Source organism: Balaenoptera borealis, assembly GCF_965194805.1.
Source record: "Balaenoptera borealis genome assembly, chromosome: 12".
NCBI classification, from domain to species: domain Eukaryota; kingdom Metazoa; phylum Chordata; class Mammalia; order Artiodactyla; family Balaenopteridae; genus Balaenoptera; species Balaenoptera borealis.
The window spans coordinates 42,566,065-42,589,153 of NC_138869.1; the positions used below are offsets into that span (position 1 = coordinate 42,566,065).

The window sequence follows — 23,089 nt, forward strand, 5'->3', positions numbered from 1 at the left end:
TAATTAAAATCTTACCAGGCTCAAACGTAAACATTCCACCACCATGAAGAACATAAGCAGTAAGTTTAATGATTTAATTATATAAAATATATTTGGGGACAAATGCTACAACACTCACTTTATATCTCACAGGCACTCAGAAGAACTGGAACATGCATCCTTATTGCCTATGTGTGGACAAACGTCCACAAAGAACCACAGCTAACACTAAAGCTGGCTGTTATTTGAAGGCATCAACAGGAGACTTCCGAAAATCTTAACTATGGTTTCTTAAAAAAATTTTGAGTAGCACAAGATGAAGAGATCTGACAAAGACTCTTCCTAACCCAAGGCTGCATGCAAGTCATGAAACTCACCTGTGTTATACTCCTTCAACTGCAAGTCCTTTACAGGCATGCCATCAGGAGTCCGAAAGGCATGAAGAATCTGCAAGAATATGGTATGTACAGTAATGATACACATCATAATCAAATATTGAATATTATATTTCCCCTAGTGGCTTTTATTCTACGTAATTTAAAGCTATGATTAATTTACAAAGGCAAAATTGAGCCATACACACTCCAGGCATTCAAAAACTGCTGAATAAGTAGAACATAATTATTTAAAAATTCTCAAGTACATAAAAAAGGCAGAAGAGCATAACCTCAAGAACTCAAGCTCTGAAATCATACTGCCTGTATTCCAAGCCTCTCCTGCTCATGTGCTGTGTAACCTTTCAGCATCCGGATTCTCATCTTTTAAACATAAGATGATGCACTGAGCTCCTTCCAGTCCAAGGCCATGGCACCTGAACTCCCTCAGCCTGGTCAGTTCTTCTCCCCATTTTCAAATGGACTGTTCTCTCACTTGCATTCAGGCCTGGGCTCAAATGTCACTTCCTCAGTGATGTCTTCCCTAACTACCCAATCTAAAATAGCCTATACCCCAATGATGCTCTAAACCCTTACTTTAGTTTCCTTCAGGGCATTTATCACTGCTTGAATTTTTTTTTTTTGCTTATTTTTATTATCCATGGAAGCAGTGACTTCATAATGTTCACTGCTATATCACTCAGTGCCTAGAACACTGCCTGGAATACAATAGTGCTTAATATTTGGAATGAATGAATAAAGAGTACCTGTTTCATAGGATGTTGTGATAATTAAATGAACTAATGCTTGTAAGCATCACACAATGCCTAATACAGAGTAAAGCACTGTCTGCTCTGGTTGTTGTATATTCTGACCAAACTCTTCCTTAAGGTCATCCATAGTTTAGTCACCAAGTCCTTCACCACTGAGAAGTTAGGCAGCTCCCAGTTTTTACTACTGTCAATAAACCGCATCTTTATGCATCTTTATGTAACTGCATCTTGGATCATCCCCTAAAGGATGATTATCAGGTCTAAGGACAGCAATCATTTGTCATAATTTTTTTTTTTTTTTAACAAACCTCACCTCAGTTGAGTACATGTGTAACTGGTGAAAAATGAATGAGCTCTATGGATTATACCAAAGCCAATTTCCTGGTTTAGCTACTGTACTACAGTAATACAAGATGTTGACACTGGGGGACGGGCGGGAGAAAGCTGGGTGAAGGATAACCAAGATTTCCCTGAATACTTCGTTATGCTTTCCTGGGAATCTACAATTTTTCAAAATAAAAAGTTAAAAAAATTTTTTTAATTGACAAAAAGAAAGGAAAAGGAAAAAAGAAAAAGAAAAAAATCCTTACCTCTTCTTTTGCTGCATTTTCAGGCACCCCATTTAATCGAATAAGCTTGCTTGGTTTCTCCTCACTTGGGCCAGTCCTATAATCTTGATCCTTGAATCCAGAATAAAAAATTATTTTAGAAACAAATACATGTTAATGCGCAAAATGAAATAACATGAAATACAGGTACTCAGGATCAAAAATCAAAATGACTTACATCATATGAAGATATGAAAAATTATAATTGTCTCTATTTTTCTGAGTTCCAAAATTTGATTTCTTTCTTTTTTTTTTTTTTGGTGGGATCTTAGTTCCCCGACCAGGGATTGAGCCCGGGCCCCAGCAGTGAAAGCGCTGAGTCCTAACCACTGGACTGCTAGGGAATTCCCCCAAAATTTGATTTCAAATCATTAGAATACAAGTGTGTTAAGATCCATGCTCATTGAGGGAATTTTGAAATAGTAAAGCAGAAAATTAAGAGAAACAACACTGAATACGACTTTTATAAACAGGAAAAAAATCACCTAGATTCTCAAAACTAAAATTTTCTTTTCCTGAATGAGAAAACAGCAAATAAATAAATAAAACCAGATGTCATTTATCAAAGATGTAATCTATAACAAATTCCAGAACAAAGTCAAAAGGTGTCATCTGCCAATATAACTTAACAGTACAATTCAGAGAAATCTGCATTTTCCATATTCACAAAAGTCTCAGCTCTAATTGATTCTCTTTCATTTCAACAGTTATAAAAAGGGTTTAACTTTTGGGGAAAAAAGTCTCCTATAACTACGTGACCACACCTCCCAGTTATGCCTACTCTCCTGGCATAATTACAAATAGTGTCCTCTTTTACTCTTGAAAGTGTCCTGACTTGAACAATAAATTATATGGCCATCCAGCTCTAACATTCTCAAAATCCATTATTTGGTTAGCATGTCTTAGAATTACTGTCCAAAATAACAGAAACTTCAATAGAGATGGGTAATACCTATTTTAAAAGATAATATTTTCAATGTCCAACTGCAAACATAATTCTCCTCACTTAGATTATATATACATTAGATTATACATTATACATACAGAAATTCAACATTTAAGTCAATTAAGTTAGCTTCAAGAGAATACTTGCAACATTAACATCACCTCCTCATAACTAGGTATTCTCTACCTCTATATCCTAGGTATTCTCTAAAGGAGTTTAAATAAGAAAATGAACCCTAAACAGCCACAGGCCTGACTATGCAAGAGTTGAGAGAGAACCAACTCCCAAAGACAAATGCTTTCAAACTAAATTATCCCAAAGCATTTCAATCAGTACCATCAAGCAAAATAATGAAGAGACACACATCAAAAATATGATCTGAACTGAGGGCCCTTTCTCTAGAGATGTACACTGAATACAAATCTTGCTTTTTAATGGCTGTACAAAGTTAAGACCTAGGACTAATGGTCCTGGACTCTACACTTCACCCTTCAGAAAAGTTTTATGAAAAAGCAAAATTCAAAAAAGCAATCCATTCCATTAACATACCTGAAGGTCCCGTTGGGCATCTTGGGAAGTTTTGCCCTCTGGAAAAGACTTGCTCTGGCCATAGCCAAATATCTGGCTTCCTGGAAGCCTGTGATCCACATCACGGTACTCCATGCTTCTGTAATCAGTGTCTTGCCGGCCAAGGAAGTCCAGACCACCTTCTTCTTTAAACATACCAGCATCCGAACTCTGTTGTTCACCTCCAGAAAGCTGTGACTTGTCCTGGTCTTGAAGTGGACTTTGGCTGGTCTGAAAGTCTGGTGGAGACTCATGTTCAAAAGCTACACCTTGTGTTTCTCCTTCTCTTGTTTCTGAATGCTCAAATTCTCCCTTCTGAATGCCAAAAGCAGGCCTTTCTGTTGTATGGTCATGTGCAGATTCTTCTCTCTTGTTCACATTCATACCAGAATGTTCTCTATCTTGTGTAGAGGGCTGAATGTAATCCAAAATATTTGGATCCACAGAGGGCATCTCCCTATCTTTAAATTCCATACAAGGTCCCACCTCTCTGCCCCTAAAATCCTGATCAGTCCTGGACCGGTGTCTACCTCTGAAATCTGAATGTGGTGTATCCCTGTCCCTAAAGTCTAGATCACTAGTACCTGAACCTCGGCCTCTAAAGTCCATCTGTGTTCCGTCTTTGTCCCTGAAGTCCAAATCAGATACATCTCTATTCCTAAAATCAGAACGTGACTGATCTCTGGCCCTGAAATCCAAATCTGATAAATCCCTTCCCCTAAAATCTGCATGGGATCCATCCCGGCCTCTAAAATCTAAATCATAAGTGCCCCGGCCCCTGAAGTCAGGTGGAGGAGCATCCCTACCTCTAAAGTCAACAGTATGAGCATCCCTGTCTCTGTAGTTCATGTGAGATGTCTCCCTACCTCTATAATCCATAGAAGTACCATCTCCACCCCTATAGTCCATAGGTGGTCCTTCTCTATCGCGAAAATCCCCAGAATGTATGTCCCTACTTCTGAAGTCCAACTGTGATGAATCTCTGCTCTGGAAATCAGAAGATGAAAAATCTCCCCCCCTGAAATCATGTCCAGGTCCCTCCCCTCCTCGATAGTCACCATGCTGTCCGTCTCTAGCTCCATAGCTGAAAGAATGCTCCTCTACATTTGCAAAGGGAGGCCCCGAATGCCCCTGGAAATCAAAGGGAAGTGAATCTCTGCCAGGAAAGTTGCCAGAGTGTCTCTCTTGAGCATGACTCTTAAGGGGAGGAGGAGGATAATCCCTGTTCCACCCCGGAGCAAACCTTTCTTCTTGGCTCCCACTGTAGAAACAAAGACAGTGTTATTCATATTGTCCAGAGAGTTTGAAATCTACACACCAGCATATTCTTCTCTAATCAACAGCACATTCTTCCGCAAACATTTTTTTTTTTTTGGCAGAGTTCTGTAACAAGGTCCTAGATCTGCAGAAAACAGCAATGTTTTGCTATTTTAAGACGAAGTGGTGTAGTAAACTTTTATATTCCCATTTCAGAACACGAGGAAAGTCAACACAAGGTTTTCAACATGACTGCTGCAGAAAAAGCTTTCACCCAGTCCTGCAACGGGGAAAATCCGCAACACCAGATAAGCTAGCAATGGTGACACTCTACAAAAATTTCCATTTCCTATAGCCAGGGAACTTAGAATTCCAAGATCAGCATGATGATTCCTATACATCAGAAAAACCAATGCACTGTAAATTTTATACAGTAGGTTTCAGGAGGTGTCTTTCTCATTGGTGCATACAGGAGTAACATTCCAAAATATTTGATTACAGCCACAGTATGGACACCACCCAGTCAGAATGGATGCAGGCCCAAAATGAAGAAACACTGGCTGTAAATCACTAGGAGTACACCAGTGTTCACCAGCTGAGCATCAGCCCTGGCTGCATCTAAATCCTCGTTCTACAGTGGCTCCACCTAGAACTGCTCTCACCTGGGTCCTGTTATTGTAACTACTCAAGGGTATCTCAGAAGGCAGCATGAATCATGCCACAAAGCATGTGTTAAGTCGACTAAACCAAGCAACAGCATCCAGGAGCTTAATACTGAAAGGGACCTAGAGAGAGCATTAGGCCTTCAAGCATTATCACCAGGTCCCAAAAAAAAAGCTGATTTTCTAGATTCTAATGCCTCATCTAATTTTTCATGGTAATACAATATATTTTAAAATAAGCATAGTATTAAATTCGCATTCTCAGTTTACAGAACTCAAGAGATAAATGAGAATTGGCCCAATCTTTCATACTACCTAACTTCCTCCCTTTGTCTTAAGCTCCAGACCATTTTATATGTTTTGACTTTGGTAAAAGATTAGGAAATTTAAATAGGCAATTAGGTACCTAGGATACTGAGCTTCAAGGGGAGGGGAGAGAAGGGCATGAAAAAGGAAAACATGAAATGATCTGAATGGTTACCTCCTTTTTAGCAGTAAAACAAAACAGTTTTACAAAGCAGTAAAAAAAAAAGTAAAAACAAAAGTATTAAGAGATCAAGTCCAACTCAGTTCTCTCCTTCCAGAATATACAGGTTCTATTACATGACCCTTCTGAACTCAGACTACACTGCTATAGAAAGATTCAACAGACAACCGCTTCTGGGTTACTCAGTGCAAGAGAAACAGTTACAATGCCAAACCCTTTCCAAAAAGTAATAGGAATTTAACAATAGTAACCTAAACAGTTGAATGATGCATATTTAATGGATTTTCAGGACATGGTAACTTCCATCAGCTCCTATTAACATTAGTTATATCTATGGGGTTCATCATAAGAGAAGCAATGTTTAAATGTTCTTCATAAATAATACAATATAACACTAAAATTAAGACATTACCACTAATTCTGGTGTCACCCATATTTAAAATCATTCAAATCCCAATGGTTAGGGACTTCACTGGCGGCGCAGTGGTTAAGAATCCGCCTGCCAATGCAGGGGACACGGGTTCGAGCCCTCTTCCAGGAAGGTCCCACATGCCGTGGAGCAACTAAGCCCATGCGCCATAACTATTGAGCCTGTGCTCTAGAGCCTGCGAGCCACAAAAACTGAGCCCACGCGCTGCAACTACTGAAGCCCGCGCACCTAAAGCCCGTGCTCCGCAACAAGAGACGCCACTGCAATGAGAAGCCCGTGCACCGCAACAAAGACCCAACACAGACAAAAAATTTAAAAATTAATAATAAAAAAAAAAATCCCAATAGTTAGATTGCAGGAAGACTTAAGCCTCAGCAGACACTCACAGGCTGAGTGCTGAGGTATCTAAATCTACATGTTCTCTGACCAGAACACATCCAACAGTGTCTTTGAATACTACCCTAAGGATTACCTTACCCTCTTAAGTGGAGAAGATCAAAGAGATCTAGAGTAACCACTGTACTAGGGTTCTTAGAACTGTATTTTATGTAGACTATTCAAGAAACACTTCTATTAGTATAAAATAGCAGTGGCTATGAAAATCATTTTCAACCAAATTTTAAAAAATTTTAAGAAGACGAGTTGTTAAAATAAATACAAAATTATTTTCCTGCAAGATACCTTTTTCACCCAAATTAGTCCCCCCAAAAGTTATGCTATATAAACTATATCTCTTTCTGGTCAAAGATCTTAAAAAATAGCATGTAATGACTTACATTTAAACTAAAATTAAGGTGGGGAAATACAATTTTAAATAATAAATTCAAAGAGAAAATGTTCTGAAAAAAATTTTTAAGTGATGCAATAGAGCTAAAGTTACCTAACATTCCTGAAGGCTTACAGGAAACAGCCTTACTTACAAATAATTATCCATAAATATAAGTAAAAAGGAGAGATTTTTAAATGTTAAAGTACAAACTCACTAATCTAGACTAGGGATCTGCAAACTTTTTCCATAAAGAGTCAGACAGTAATTACATTAGGCTTTGCAGTTTCTGTCAGAACTATTCAACTCTGCCATTGCAGCATGAAAGCAATCACAGACAATTTGTAAATGAATGATCAGGGCTATGTTCCAATAAAACAAAAACAAGCTCCAGGCTATACAACCTGTTGTTGTTGACCACTGATCCAGACCTTAATATTTTGAAAGGAAAAACATAACCAGCATCACCACCACTGCTTTAATTTAAAGACTGCTAAGCAAAAAGTAAAGACCCCTTTATTCATGAAACTAGTTTTACTAAATATTATATGGATTTTTTAAAACTTAGTTCTCTCCCTAAATTTTTCATTGGAACCCCAAGCTTCAAAATAATAAAACATCTGTTGAATTTGCACAAGAAGATCCTGCAGACTGCCAATCAAAAAGAAAATTTACTAGTAACAGAAGTTTCAATTAGAACATAAATTTTTTTTTTGCCACACCGCGTGGCTTGTGGGATTTTAGTTCCCCGACCAGGGACTCAACCCAGGCCCTTGGCAGTGAGAGTGTGGAGTCCTAACTACTGGACCACCAGGGAATTCCCTGGAGCATAAATATTTTTTAATGTATAGCTTTAAAGGTCAGATTTCTTTGCCATATACCAACTAAAGCCATTACAATCATATTCCAATTGTAAACACAATGCAAAAGTTTTAAAATACCATCATCAGTGTTTATTATACTGGCTATAAAAAATTAACTCCCCACAAATCTAAAATATAATCCATTTACAACTGAACGGTACCACCTTCTCCACTTATCTTTGTACCTAGTAACATTTAAAATTGAAATGCAGCTTAGAAAATTGCATCGAGTAATTTTTCTTTTTCAGAACTATTTTTGGTAGCTGAAACACAATGTGTCACAGGAAAGACAGAGCTCTGGATTCTAGACATAAATTACTGAATTTAATGAAACATTTACATACATTTATAAACATTTATGTACATTTTTTACTAGCTTTCCTTATTAATCAAGTATGTATTACTTTGCTAAAAGAGACAAAAAATATTTTTAGAAATTGGGGGATTTTGTTAATGCTTTTAAAAATGCTAAAACACTTGGCATGCTGGGTATTTAGTCTCACAATCACTTTAGAAATGACTAGAAAATTTTTAAATAGTTTCTATTTTTAAAAAATCAGAGCTATTTCTAGAAAATATCCCTCTTTATGGTAGGCCAAAAATGTTATACTGTATCATTAAAAACTGACATTTCAATATTCAAATTTTAAGACTTACCGAAAAGGTCCTGTTCTGTTAGTAGATCGAGAATCCCCCCACATCTCTTTATATGTCAAGAGGGTCCAATAAGTAGATCCTTGCTACAAACTCTGGTTATCACAGTACCTGTACAAAACAAACCACAAAAAATGAGTACATTGGAACATGAAGTAAAGACTAAACCAACTTCCTCCTGTTTGGCTTATCAGGGACCACATCAGCAGGTATACTTTTGGAAGTCACTTTTATTTATTTATTTATTTTTTAAAAATTTTATTTATTTATTCTGGCTGCGTTGGGTCCTCGTTGCTGCATGCGGGCCTCCTCCAGTTGTGGCGAGCGGGGGCCACTCGTCGTTGCAGTGTGCGGGCTTCTCATTGCAGTGGCCTCCCCTGCTGCGGAACACGGGCCCCAGGCGCGCAGGCTTCAGTAGTTGTGGCTCACGGGCTCAGCTGCTCCGCGGCATGCGGGATCTTCCCAGAGCAGGGCCTGAACCCGTGTCCTCTGCATTGGCAGGCGGATTCCCAACCACTGCGCCACCAGGGAAGCCCTGGAAGTCACTTTTTTTTTTTTTTAATTTATTTATTTATTTATTTATGGCTGTGTTGGGTCTTCGTTTCTGTGTAAGGGCTTTCTCTAGTTGTGGCAAGCAGGGGCCACTCTTCATCGCGGTGCACGGGCCTCTCACTGTCGCAGCCTCTGTTGCTGCGGAGCACAGGCTCCAGACGTGCAGGCTCAATAGTTGTGGCTCACGGGCCTTATTGCTCCGCGGCATGTGGGATCTTCCCAGACCAGGGCTCGAACCCGTGTCCCCTGCATTGGCAGGCAGATTCTCAACCACTGTGCCACCAGGGAAGCCCTGGAAGTCACTTTTAAACATTTACATATTGGGCTTCCCTGGTGGCGCAGTGGTTGGGAATCTGCCTGCTAATGCAGGGGACACGGGTTCAAGCCCTGGTCTGGGAAGATCCCACATGCCGCAGAGCAACTGGGCCCGTGAGCCACAACTACTGAGCCTGCGCGTCTGGAGCCTGTGCTCCGCAACAAGAGAGGCCGCGATAGTGAGAAGTCCGCGCACCGCGATGAAGAGTGGCCCCTGCTTGCCACAACTAGAGAAAGCCCTTACACAGAAACGAAGACCCAACACAGTCAAAAATAAATTAATTAATTAATTTAAAAAAAAAAGTAGTCAGGAAATATATGCCAGATCTTTAAAAAAAAAACATTTACATATTAATTTATAGCAAGAAAAATACATTTTAAATTTAAAATGTGCACTCTAGGGCACCATCAACTTCTCAATGTACTAAGAATGCTTCATAATATATTTACTAATTTTTCTGGCACCCATTCTATCTTCCTTTTCGGAAACAGCACCTTAGCATAAACACCACTCTCAGTCTGTGCGGCTGATCCTACTCTATTCAGCCTGGCCAATCAGAATAGTCTATTACTGGGACTTCCCTGGCTGCCCAGTGGTTAAGACTCCGAGCTTCCAATGCAGGGGGCACAAGTTCAGTCCCTGGTGGGGGAACTAAGATCCCACATGACAAGCAGAGCAGCCAAAAAGTAAATAAAAATTAAAAAAAAAAAAGAAAGAAAAGAATAGTCTATTACCTCACCACAGTGATTGCTTTGAAGATGGGCATGTAACCTAAGGCTGAGAAATCATCACAGGACCTGTGCTCCAGCTACTAAAAAAGAGGCAAACTTTTTTTTTTTTTTTTTTTTTTTTGCCATACCACGAGGACTGTGGGAGCCTAGTTCCCCGATTGAACCTGGGCCTAGGCAGTGAACGAGCCAAGTCCTAACCACTGGACCACCAGGGAATTCCCCAAAAGAGACAAACTTTTATGACCTTGGAATTTGGCAATGGTTTCTTACTATGACAACAAAAGAAAAAATAAAGTAGACTTCATCGAAATTGAAAACGTTTTGTGAATCCAAGTACACTATCAAGAGAGTGAAAACACAACCCACATGTCAGCAAAACAGCAGACTATGAAATTCCAAAGCCTCATTCCTCCACAGAAACATCAAAAAACAAGCAGTCTGAACCAACTTTGTTGTAGCTTTAGAAAACAGTCAAAGCTTTACAACAACCAAGTGAACACTCAATCAAGAAAAAGTCATCCTCAGAACTTCCCTGGTGGTCCAGTAGTTAAGATCCCGTGCTCCCAACGCAGGGCGCCTGGGTTCAATCCCTGGTCAGCGGGACTAGATGCCGAATGCTGCAACAAAGATCCCACGTGCCACAATAAAGATCCCACGTGCCGCAACTAAGACCAGGCGCAGCCAAATAAATAAATATTTTTAAAAAAGAATAAAAAATGAAAAAGTCATCCTCAAAATAATAGGAAAGTTTTGTGCTGTTTTTACTGATCCTTGCCCCACCCTCACCCCAGCATGGCAGTGGTTTTTGTCTTGAAGGCAGCCCAGTTTTCAGCTCTCTCCCTAAACCCAAGGGAAACCTGATTTGTAAATTATTGTGTACATTTGTTCTAATCTGTACGGGGGCCATCTGAAGACTGATGCAAGGTACTTGCCTCTGTTCTACCTAACTCAGAACTCCGGGGTGAAAAGCGGCAGGCACTGCTAATAAAAGCTGCAAAGCAGACTACAGACTCACAGATATGGAGAGGTTGGGGTGAAAACACTTTGGGAAGTTAGGACATTCCAAGGCACCATGTATATGAGAAAACTTAGAACACCACAAGCATACCCAGACACATGATCAGACAAAACCTGAGAAGACTCTAAGCTTTCACCTCAGGCTGATCTCTAGGTTCAGAGCAAGCCTAGCTAAGTGTTGAAGGAATGGCCCCAGCACAGAACCAATCTGCAAAAACAAAGAGAGGTGGGGTTTTCTTTCTCTTATTTTTGTTGGTGTGTTTTTTGTTCATTTTTGTTTTATTTGTTTGAGCTCCTAGTATTCAAGGAAATCTTGGTTAACACATTGGATGAACAAAGGCTAAAAGAACAGGTGTCAGTGATCACACTTAACAAGGAATATAGCCTTTGCAAAAATGGTATAGGAAAAGAATTCTATATCTAGCAAAACTCTCCTTCAAAAATGAGAAAGAGGGACTTCCCTGGCAGTCCAGTGGTTAAGACTCTGTGCTTCCACTGCAGGGGGCACGGGTTCAATCCCTGGTCAGGGAACTAAGATCCCGCATGCCACTTAGCGTGGGGAAAAAAAAAAAAAAATGAGGAAGAAATCAAGACATTTCCTGATAAGCAAAAGCTGAGGGAATTTGTTACCAGTAGATGGGCCCTGCAAGAAATGCCAAAAGTTCTTCAGGTTGAAATGAAAGAAAGTCAAACAGTAACTTGAAGCCATATGAAGAAATAAAGATCTTCAGTAAAGATTAAAAAAGCAAGAGCAATTATAAAAGCTAGTATTATTGTAACTTTGATTTTTAACTCCAGTTTTTACTTTCTACATGATTTAAAAGACAAATGCATAAAAAACAATTATTAATCTAGGTTAATGGGACACAATTTATAAAGATGTTATCTGTGACATCAGTAACAGAGGGAAGGGGGACTTCCCTGGTGGCGCAGTGGTTAAGAATCTGCCTGCCAGTTCAGGGGACACAGGTTCGAGCCCTGGTCTGGGAAGATCCCACATGCCGCGGAGCAACTGGGCCCATGAGCCACAACTACTGAGCCTGCGCATCTGGAGCCTGTGCTCCGCAACAGGGGAGGCTGCGACAGTGAGAGGCCCGCGCACCTCGATGAAGAGTGGCCCCCGCTTGCCACAACTAGAGAAAGCCCTCGCACAGAAACGAAGATCCAACACAGCCAAAATAAATAAATAAATAAATTTAAAATGCATTAAAAAAAAAGGTACAAAAGACAAAGGACATTATATATTAATTTAAAGGTTAAAAAAACACAAGAAAATAAATCATAAACATTATAAGCCTAATAACAGACCCTCAAAATATATGAAGCAAAAACTGAAAGAAACTGAAGGGAGAAGTAGACAGTTCTATAACAGTTGGAAACTTCAAACCTCACTTTGAATAATGAATTGATCAACCAGACAGTATATAAGTAAGAAAATAGAGAACTTAGCACAATAAACCAAACACATCTAATTGACACATACAGAACACTCCACCCAACAATAGCAGAATCACATCTTGTCAAGTGCACATGGGATATTCTTCAGGATGGACCATTTGCTGGGCCACAAACAAGCCTCAATAGATTTTATAAGATAAATAACCATACAAAGTATCCTCTCTAACCAAAACAGGATAAAGTTAGACATCAATAACATAAGGAAAAATTCTACAGTTTTCCATAGTTTTCCTTCTACATAAACTGTAGAATTCACAAAATTTTAAATGCACATTACTTCTGACATTCTAGTTCCTCTTCTAGGAATTCAATCTCTAGAAACTTACAATCTGAGGTGACATGTTTACAAAGGTACATAGTGCAGCACTGTTTGTAATAGCAGAAGATTATAAAATCTAAATTACATCAACAAAATATATTTGTACTACTGAAATGCTATGCAACTCTCAAAAAATGAAATAGCTATGTTAATTTATATAGGATAAACTATTATATATTAAGTTTAAAAATATGTGCAAAATATTATTTGTAATATGGTATCATCTGTGCAAAATAGAAAAGAACACATACTACAAAGTTAGGGGACTCACATTTCCTGATTCTAAAACTTAACTACAAGCAACCTAAATGTCCATTGACACATGAATGGATAAAGAAGATGTAGTATATACATATACAATGGAATATTACTCAGCCATAAAAAAGAACGAAATAATGCCATTTGCAGCAACATTTAGATTATCATTCTAAGTGAGGTAAGCCAGAAAGAGAAAGACAAATATCATATGATATCATTACTATGTGGAATCTTAAAAAAATGGTATAAATGATATAAATGAACTTATTTACAAAACAGAAAGCAACTCACAGACATAGAAAACAGACTTATTGTTACCAATGGGGAAGGGGGGGTGCAGGGAGGGATAAATTAGGAGGTTGGGATTAACATATACACAATACTATATATAAAATAGATGACCAACAAGGACCTACTGTATAGCACAGGGAACTATACTCGGTATTTTTCAATAACCTATAAGGGAAAAGAATCTGAAAAGGAATGTGTGTGTGTGTGTGTGTGTGTGTGTGTACGAAAAACTGAATCACTGTGTTGTATACCTGAAACGAACACGATATCGTAAATCAATTATACTTCAGTTAAAAAAAAACAAAAAAACAAAGCTACAGTTATCAAGACAGTGTGGCACTGACATAAGGATAAACAAAGATCAATATAACAGAATTGAGAGTCCAGAAACAAACCCTCACATTTAGGATCAAGTGTATTAGACAAGAGTTCTAAGACAATTCAATGAAGAAAGAACAGTCTTTTCAACAAATGATACTGGGACAAGTGGATGTCCCCATGCAGAAGAATAAAGTTAACCCCGACTTCATGTCATGTATAAAAATTAACACAAATGGATCAAAGACCTAAATGTTTTAAGAGATAAAACTATAAAATTCTTAGAACAGGCATAAATCTTCATGACCTTAGATTAAGAAATGGCTTCTTGGATAAGATGAATACCAAAAGCACAAGCAACAAAACGAAAAATAAAATAGATCAATTGGATATCATCAAAACTTAAAATTTTGTGCTTTAAAGGACACCATCAAGAAAGTGAAGACAGCCCACAGAATAGGAGAAAACTTGTGTAAATCATATTTGATAAGGGACCTTATCTAGAATACATAAAGAACTATTTTATAACTCAGTAGCAAAATGACAACCCAATTTTTAAAATGGGCAAAGGCTATGAATAGACATTTCTCCGAAGATGATACTTTTTTTTTCTTTTTTCAAAGATGATAACTTTTTAAAGGCCAATAAGCACAGGAAAAATGCTCAACATTACCCATAAGGAAAATGCACATCAAAACCATAATAAGGGGAGTTCCCCGGTGGTCCAGTGGTTAGGACTCGGTGCTTTCAATGCCGTGGCCCAGGTTCAATCCCTGGTCGGGGAACTAAGATCCCATAAGCCAAAAAACTAAAAAAACCAAAACAAACAAACAAACAAAAAAACCACAGTAAGATACCACTTCATATCCACTAGGGTGTCTCTAATAAAAAGATAAGTTGACAAGAATCTGGAGAAATTAGAACCCTCATATACTGCTGGTGGGAATGGGGCCAAAGATATGTAAAAACATCTAGTAGTGGTTCCCTCCAAAATTTTCCTCAGAATAGCTGGAATTCTTCAGACAGTTTAATCCAGCAAAGCAAATGATTACAGGTCTTGGGGCTGAAATGATGTTATAAACTATCCTTAAACTTTAAATGGGTAAAAACTCTTGAGTTACTGGCATGGAGCCAGGGCTACTTTTGGTAAACAGAACTGGCACTGCGGGATAAACTGAATGTCAGGTTAAGGCTTTAAATGCTGAAGCTCATCAGAACCCAGAGGGATACTGGTTGATATACACAGCAAGACAGGAGCCAAGAAAGTCAGAATCCACTAAGGAATGTATAACACGTCACCTGCCATACCACCTAACTCTGAAAATAAGTGGTACTATAACACTAATTACACAACTGTACCTGGCGGTGAACATGCAAGTGAGAACGAGAAGGCCTGCCACCTCAAATGCCCAGATCCCACCCCTAACAGATGCAACACAGCAATGAGTAAGAGGGCCCCTGTGGTGAGTAAGGCTGAGATGTAAGTCCAGGTGAAGCTGCTGCAGGTGTAGATCTTGGTGGTAGTAGTAAATAGTCAAATGAGAGGCTTTTGTTTGTTAGTTTTTATTGTAGTATAATTGCTTTACAATGTTGTGTTACTTTCTGCTGTACAGTGAAATGAATCAGCTATATGTATACATATATCCCTCTTGGACCTTCCTACCCCCTCATCCCACCCATCTAGGTCATCACAGAGCACTGAGCTGAGCACCCTGTGCTATAAAGCAGGTTCCCACTAGCTATTTTACACATGGTAGTGTATATATGTCAAACCTAATCTCCCAATTCATCCCACCCTCCCCTTCCCCCCCATGTCCACACGTCCGGTCTCTACGTCTGAGTTTCTATTCCTGCCCTGCAAATAGGTTCATCTGTACCATTTTTCTACGTTTCACACATATGCTAAGATATTTGTTTTCCTCTGACTTACTTCACTTTGTACGATACTCAAATGAGAGTTTTGAATGCTGAATTGAAAAGTAATTTCACATGAATAGTGGTTGAACAGGGGTCAGTTAATCTTGAGAGATGGCAAGCATCACATTAAACTATGGATTGCACTCCTAGTGATGCCCTTCTCATCAATTCCTTTAATTTTCAGCTTTACAATTATACTCCCCCAGAACATAAAGACTTTGGTTTCCTGGAAACCAACCAGTGGGTATGGGAATAAAGCCTCCCCATTGTACAGGGTCAGCAGCCTTTAAGGTTAGAATGATGATGTTAGCTGATTGTTTCTGAGCCTCCTCTGCCTTTGACTCTTGATTAATAAAAACATTCTTGGCGGGACTTCCCTGGTGGCACAGTGGCTAAGAATCCTCCTGCCAATGCAGGGGACACAGGTTCAAGCCCTGGTCCGGGAAGATCCCACATGCCGCGGAGCACCTAAGCCTGTGCGCCACAACTACTGAGCCTACACTCCTGAGCCTGTGAGCCACAACTACTGAGCCCACGTGCCACAACTACTGAAGCCCGCATGCCTAGAGCCCATGCTCCGCAACAAGAGAAGCCACCGCAATGAAAAGCCCGCCTGCCGCAACGAAGAGTAGCCCCCACTCACCGCAACTAGAGAAAGCCCGCGCACAGCAATGACGACCCAACGCAGACAAAAATAAATTAAATAAATAAATTTAAAAAAAAATTCTCGGCAAATACTTTCACTCTGGTCCATTCTGCACATGTCCAAGAAATTTACCTCCAGCAAAATAAAACCAATACCCAGGGCCACCCCTCTTACTCATTACTTCAGTTCCAAAAGCCAACAAAGCAGAACCAGGGGTACTATTCCATTAGTTTTAGCTGTGGTATATAGCAGCCTGTTCCTGCTTTAAACACTCTTAATTTTTTCCAAAGTAAATGCTTTGGGCCAAACAGGACACTCAGCTAAGAGGATCAAGGGGGCACCAACAGGCAAGGATTGGTGTGAGCACCTACCCAACTATGATCCAACTATGAGTTTTTAAACAGCAGCAACTTTAATATGCACTATTGGACCTAGAATTAGTGACTGCTGGAAGCACCATTGCTCCCCCAACCCCTGCAAATTCCCATTAAAAAAATGTAAGTGTATTCATTTCAATTACACTTAAAAACATTTGTCCTCGGGACTTTCCTGGTGGCGCAGTGGTTAAGAATCCACCTGCCAATGCAGGGGACACAGGTTAGATGCCTGGTCTGGGAAGATCCCACATGCCACGGAGCAACTAAGCCTGTGCACCACAACTCCTGAGCCTGCGCTCTAGGGCCCGCAAGCCACAACTACTGAAGCCCACGCGCCCTGGAGGCCGTGTTCAGCAACAAGAGAAACCACTGCAATGAGAAGCACATGCACCGCAGTGAAGAGTAGCCCCCGCTCACTGCAACTAGAGAAAGCCCATGAGCAGCAATGAAGACCCAACACAGCCAAAAATAAGTAAATAAAATAAAATAAGTTAAAAAAAAAAAAGATTCCTCCTCAAATGTAATAGCGATTTTTCAGGCTTCCTCTCCAGAATCATATCCTAAATCCCCATTGATGGCATTTGCTTTGCCTCCTATCATACCACATTAAAAGTGGATCTACAGGGCTTCCCTGGTGGCGCAGTGGTTGAGAATCTGCCTACCAATGCAGGGGACACGGGTTCGAGCCCTGGTCTGGGAGGATCCCACATGCCACGGAGCAACTAGGCCCGTGAGCCACAATTGCTGAGCCTGCGCGTCTGGAGCTTGTGCTCCGTAACAAGAGAGGCCACGATAGTGAGAGGCCCGCGCACCGCGATGAAGAGTGGCCCCCACTTGCCGCAACTGGAGAAAGCCCTCGCACAGAAACGAAGACCCAACACAGCCATAAATAAATAAATAAATAAATAAATAAATAAATAAATAAATAATTAAAAAAAAAAAGTGGATCTACATAAATGTAGAAGCTAAAACTATAACGTTTCTAAAAGAAAACACGGGAATTCCCTGGCGGTCCAGTGGTTAAGACTTCACGCTTTCACTGCGGTGGCCTGGGTTCAATCCCTGGTCAGGGAACTAAGATGCCGCAAGCCAAGAGGCACGGCAAAAAAAAAAAAAAAGAAAACACAGGAAAAATATTTTTGAGCTTGGTATCAGCAAAGACTTTTACAAAGGACCCAGAAAGCATTAGCCATAAAGAAAAATATTAAAATCAAAATCTGTTCTTCAAAAGACACTGTTAAAAAAAATGAATGGGTAAACTACAGAACAGGGAGTAAATATTTGCGACACATGTCTGACAAATGCTCCCTATTATTAGTCAGAAGGAAAAGATTAAAACCAGAATGAGATACCAATACACACTCACTAGAATTGCTAAAATTAAAAAGATTCACAAAATCAGATACACAAAGATTTCCAGCAATCAGAACTCATACACTACTCAAAAGAATGCAAAATTGTAGAGCTTCACTGGTGGCGCAGTGGTTGAGAATCCGCCTGCCAATGCAGGGGACACGGGTTCGAGCCCTGGTCTGGGAAGATCCCACATGCCACGGAGCAACTAAGCCCATGTGCCACAACTACTGAGCCTGCGCTCTAGAGCCCGTGAGCCACAACTACTGAGCCCGTGTGCCACAACTACTGAGTCTGCGATCTAGAACCCACGAGCCACAACTACTGAAGGCTGTGCACCTAGAGTCTGTGCTCCGCAACAAGAGAAGCCGCCCGGGCATGGCAAGGAAGAGTAGCCCCCTTTCACTGCAACTAGAGAAAGCCCCGCGTGCAGCAATGAAGACCCAATGCAGCCAAAAATAAAATAAGATAAATAAATTAAAAAAAAAAAAAAGTTCACACACACACACACAAAAAGAATGCAAAACTGTACAACCACTTTAGAAACTGGCCTGAGAAACACTACCCTATGACCCAGCAATTCCACTTCTGAAGTATTTGTCTAAGATAAATGAAAATAAAAGACCTCTACAAAAATGTTCACAACAGCTTCATTCATAATAGCTTAAAAAAAAAATGGAAACAACCCAAATATCCTTCAATGGGGGATGAGATAAACATTGTTTGGTGTCCTAAAGGGTATCCTCCCTGGGGCAGTGTACTTCAGTTAGATTTCAAATGCAAAGGTGACTTTTTGGTGAAGTGGGAGAAGGGTTAGTAAGAAAGAGGAAGTGGAAAAGGAGAATCAACAAGACCCATTTTTTAAAAATAATTTAAGTTTACCATTTTAACCATCTTTAAGTATACAGTTACGAGGGATTAAGTACACAGTGTTTTGCAAATATCATCCCCATCCATCCACAAAACTTTTTTCATCTTGCAAAACGGAAACTCTGTACCCATTAAACAGTACTCCCCACTCCCCTCTTAACCTAGTCTTTGGCAACCACCGTTCCACTTTGTCTTTATGATTTTGACTACTCTAAGTACCTCTTTTTTTTTTTTTTTAATAAATTTATTTATTTTATTTATTTATTTTTGGCTGCGCTGGGTCTTCATTGTGGCACGTGGGCTTTTCGTTGCGGTGGCTTCTCTTGTTGCAGAGTATGGGCTCTAGGCGCGCCGGCTTCAGTAGTTGTGGCTCGAGGGCTCTAGAGCGCAAGCTCAGTAGTTGTGGCGCACGGGCTTAGTTGCTCCGCGGCATGTGGGATCTTCCCGGACTAGGGCTCGAACCTGTGTCCCCTGCATTGGCAGGTGGATTCTTAACCACTGCGCGACCAGGGAAGTCCCTCTAAGTACCTCTTAATACTAGTGGAATCATACAATATTTGTTCTTTCTGGCTTATTTCATTTACCATAATGTCTTCAAGGTTCATACATATTGCAGCATCTATCAGAATTTCATGCCTTTTTAAGGCTGAATAATATTCTACTGCGTGTACATTTTATCTATTCATCCACTTATGGACACTTGGGTTACTCCCATCATTTGGATAATGTGAATAATGAACAAGTGTGTACAAATATCTCTTTGAGATCAGTTCTTTTGGATATGTATACCCAGAAGTAGAATTGCTGGATCATATGGTAATTCTATTTTTAATTTTTTGAGGAACCACCATACTGTTTTCCACAGCAGCTACACCATTTTACATTCCCACAAATAGTGCACAATGGTTTTGTTATGGACTGAATTGTGCCCCCCTCCAATTCATGTGCTGAAGCCCTAACTCCCAATGTGACTGTATTTGGAAATAGGGCCTTTGAGGAAGTAATTAAGGTTGAAAGAGGCCATAAGGGCGGGGCCCCAATCCAACAGGACTGGCATCAGTGGAAGAGACACCAGGAATGCATGCACAGGGAAAAGGCCATGTGAGGACATGGACAGAAGATGGCCTTCTGCAAGCCAAGGAGAGAGGCCTCATCAAAACCCAAAACTGCTGACACCTTGATCTTAGACTTCAGCCTCCAAACTGTGAGAAAATAATTTTCTGTTGTTTAAGCCACCTAGTCTGTGGTATTTTGCTATGGCAGCCCTAGCAGAATAACACAAGTTCCAATTTATCCACATCCTCACCAACACTTGTTATTCTGGTTTTTTGTTTTGTTTTGTTTTTTAATAACAGCCTTCCTAATGGGTATGAAGTGGTATCTCATTGTGGTTTTGATTTGCATTTCCCTAATCAATAATGATGTTGAGAATCTTTTCATGTGCTTATTGGCCATCTGTATATCCTTTTTGGGAGAAATGTCTATTGAAGTCCTTTGCCCATTTTTTGATTCAGGTTTTTTTTTGTTGTTGTTGAGTTTAGGAGTTTTCTATATATTCTGGATATTAATCCCTTGTCAGACATGTGATTTGAAAATATTTTCTCCCATTTTGTGAGCTGCCTTTTTACTCTGTTGATAGTGTCCACTGACCACAAAAGTTTTTAATTTTGATGAAGTCCAATTTGTCTATTTTTCCTTTTGTTGACTGTGCCCTTGGTGTCATATCCTCTAAAAGATCATTGCCAAATCCAATGCATAAAGCTTTCCCCCTATGTTTTCTTCTAAGAGTTTTAAGAGTTTTCGTTCTTACATCCAGAAGCAAGATTCATTCTTTTTCTGTTTTAATATTTATTTACTTATTTAAGCTGCACCAGGTCTTAGTTGCAGCATGCCAGATCTTCATTATGGCATGCAGGATCTTTAGTTGCAGCATGTGGGATCTTTCAGTTGTGGCACGCAGACTCCTTAGTTGCGGCAGGCATGCAGGGATTGAATCTGGGCCCCCCACATTGGCAGTGCGGAGTCTTACCCACTGGACCACCAGAGAAGTCCCCAGATCATTCTTAAGAAGAGTATTTATGGAAGGCAAGTTCTGCATATTGATTCCTTTAAAAATATACATGCCCATAGTCTCTCTTGGATGTTTTTGTGTACCCATAGATTAAAGACTGTAGTCTGAAGAATCTACCCTTACCTTGCTCTACCACTTAACTCATTTTTTGACCTATATTACCACTCTGCTGACTACTTCCTTTTTGTTTGTAAACATACTCAAGTCTCTCTCATGCAAAACACACACCTACACACCCAATACAAAACCTTTGAATATTAGTTCAACATATAAATCAACGTCCACCAAATACTGCTAATCCCCTAGCCTCTATTCTGTTCCCCAGCATGGTTCTTGATGCCGTCTCTTGGTGCTATGGACTAAACTGAATGTTTGTGTTACCCCAAAATTCATGTGTTGAAGTCCTAATCCCCAATGTGACGGTATTTGAAGATGGGGTCTTTAGGAGGTAATTAGGTCATGAGGGTAGAGCCCTTAGCAATGGGGTTGATGCTCTTATAAGAAGGGACAAAAGAGGACTTCTCTGGTGGTGCAGTGGTTAAGAATCCACCTGCCAACGCAGGGGACAAGGGTTCGAGCCCTGGTCCGGAAAGATTCCACATGCCGCGGAGCAACTAAGCCCGTGCGCCACAACTCCTGAGCCTGCGCTCTAGAGCCCGCAAGCCACAACTACTGAAGCCCACGCGCCTAGAGCCCGTGCTCTCCAACAAGAGAAGCCACCACAATGAGAAGCCCATGCACCGCAACAAAGAGTAGCCCCTGCTTGCTGCAACTAGAGAAAAGCCCGCACGCAGCAACGAAGACCCAATGCAGCCAAAAATAAATAAATAAATAAATAATTTTATTTTTTTTAAAAAGGGACAAAAGAGAGATGCTCTCTCTCTCTCCCTACCATGTGAGCATACAGCGAGAAGGCAGTTGTCTGCAAATCAAGAGGATCTCACCAGGAACCATACTGTCTGGCACCTTAATCTTAAACTTCCCCGCCGGCACTTCCCTGGTGGCGCAGTGGTTAAGAATCCACCCGCCAATGCAGGGGACATGGGTTTGAGCCCTGGTCTAGAAAGATCCCACATGCCGTGGAGCAACTAAGCCCATGCGCCACAACTACTGAGTCTGCGATCTAGAGTCCGCAAGCCACGACTACTGAAGCCCTCACGCCTAGAGCCCATGCTCTGCAACGAGAAGCCACCACAAATAAGAAGCCCATGCACCTCAACAAAGAATAGCCCCCACTCACCACAACTAGAGAAAGCCCGCGAACAGCAACGAAGACCCAACACAGCCAAAAAAACCACCAAAAAACAAAAAACTTCCCTGGCTCCAGAACTATGAGAAATAAATTTGTATTGTTTAAGTCACCCAGTCTAGGGTATTTTGTTAGAGCAGCCCAAGGTAAGACACTGGGCAATCTTACCCATTCCCAATTTAACCACTATCCCTACCACCTCTATGATGATAATTTCCACATCTCCATCCCTAGCTTAGACTTCCCTATAAAGTCCAAATGCCTGCCAGAAATGGCCACTTAGCTATCCCACAGGAATCTCAAGCTCATGTACAAATGAGACTTTACTACTATAGGGAGACATTTAAATACTTCATTAGAGCTGCTTTTTCTTGTGAATAGAAATTTCCCAGATTTTAAATATTATATCCTGGTCCCTTACACCAGCAAATTACAGTCAGGTTCCTAGTTTAAAAGTGAGTTTTATAAGAAGGCACAGTGTGGTGGTGAAGGGACAAGAGTGCAGTCTCTGGACATACTCTGCTGGGGTTCACAGTTAGACTGCTTGGAGGCAAATCTTGGCTCTGCACAACGTAGCTCCTTTAGCAAGTTATTTAACTTAATGCCTCAGTTTACTTCTCTCTAAAAATCAGGATAAAGATAATGTCTACTTCATAATTATCAGGATAAAATGACAATGTAAATTCACTAGAACAGTGCCTCATAAATAAATGCTCAGTAAATGTTATTACTCTTTTTAAGAGTTTATTTCAAAAATCATTGGGATTTGGAATGTTCCCATTGATGCAGTCTGGTTTGGCTAAATGACTGACATTAAAGTTTGATTTGCCAATTAAACTATATGGCAGACATTTTCCATAAATTAAATCTGCAGTTCCAAGGTTTTGTCAACTATATATTTAAAGTACATATGCAGTATATATATTATGCCAGAAAATACATCCTTTGCAGCCATTTATGACAGAAGTGTTAAGATGCCA

At 40.1% G+C, this 23,089-nt stretch overlaps 1 protein-coding gene across 4 annotated transcripts in view; it reads right to left on the bottom strand.

Annotated features, from left to right (window-relative positions):
• Positions 1-23,089, bottom strand: part of RBM6 (RNA binding motif protein 6) — a 105,284-nt gene that overhangs the window by 76,018 nt on the left and 6,177 nt on the right. For 3 of the 4 annotated variants that reach the window (XM_082346111.1, XM_082346110.1, XM_082346112.1), the window contains exons 2-5: positions 8,370-8,477; positions 3,230-4,508; positions 1,717-1,806; positions 357-426 (exon numbers count right to left, since the gene is read on the bottom strand). In XM_082346111.1, coding sequence (XP_082202237.1) covers positions 357-426; positions 1,717-1,806; positions 3,230-4,508; positions 8,370-8,413 — 1,483 coding nt within the window. In that variant the 5' untranslated portion in view covers positions 8,414-8,477. Of the gene's footprint in view, positions 1-356; positions 427-1,716; positions 1,807-3,229; positions 4,509-8,369; positions 8,478-23,089 lie in introns of those variants that run through there. The other variant, XM_082346114.1, reaches the window with a different exon arrangement.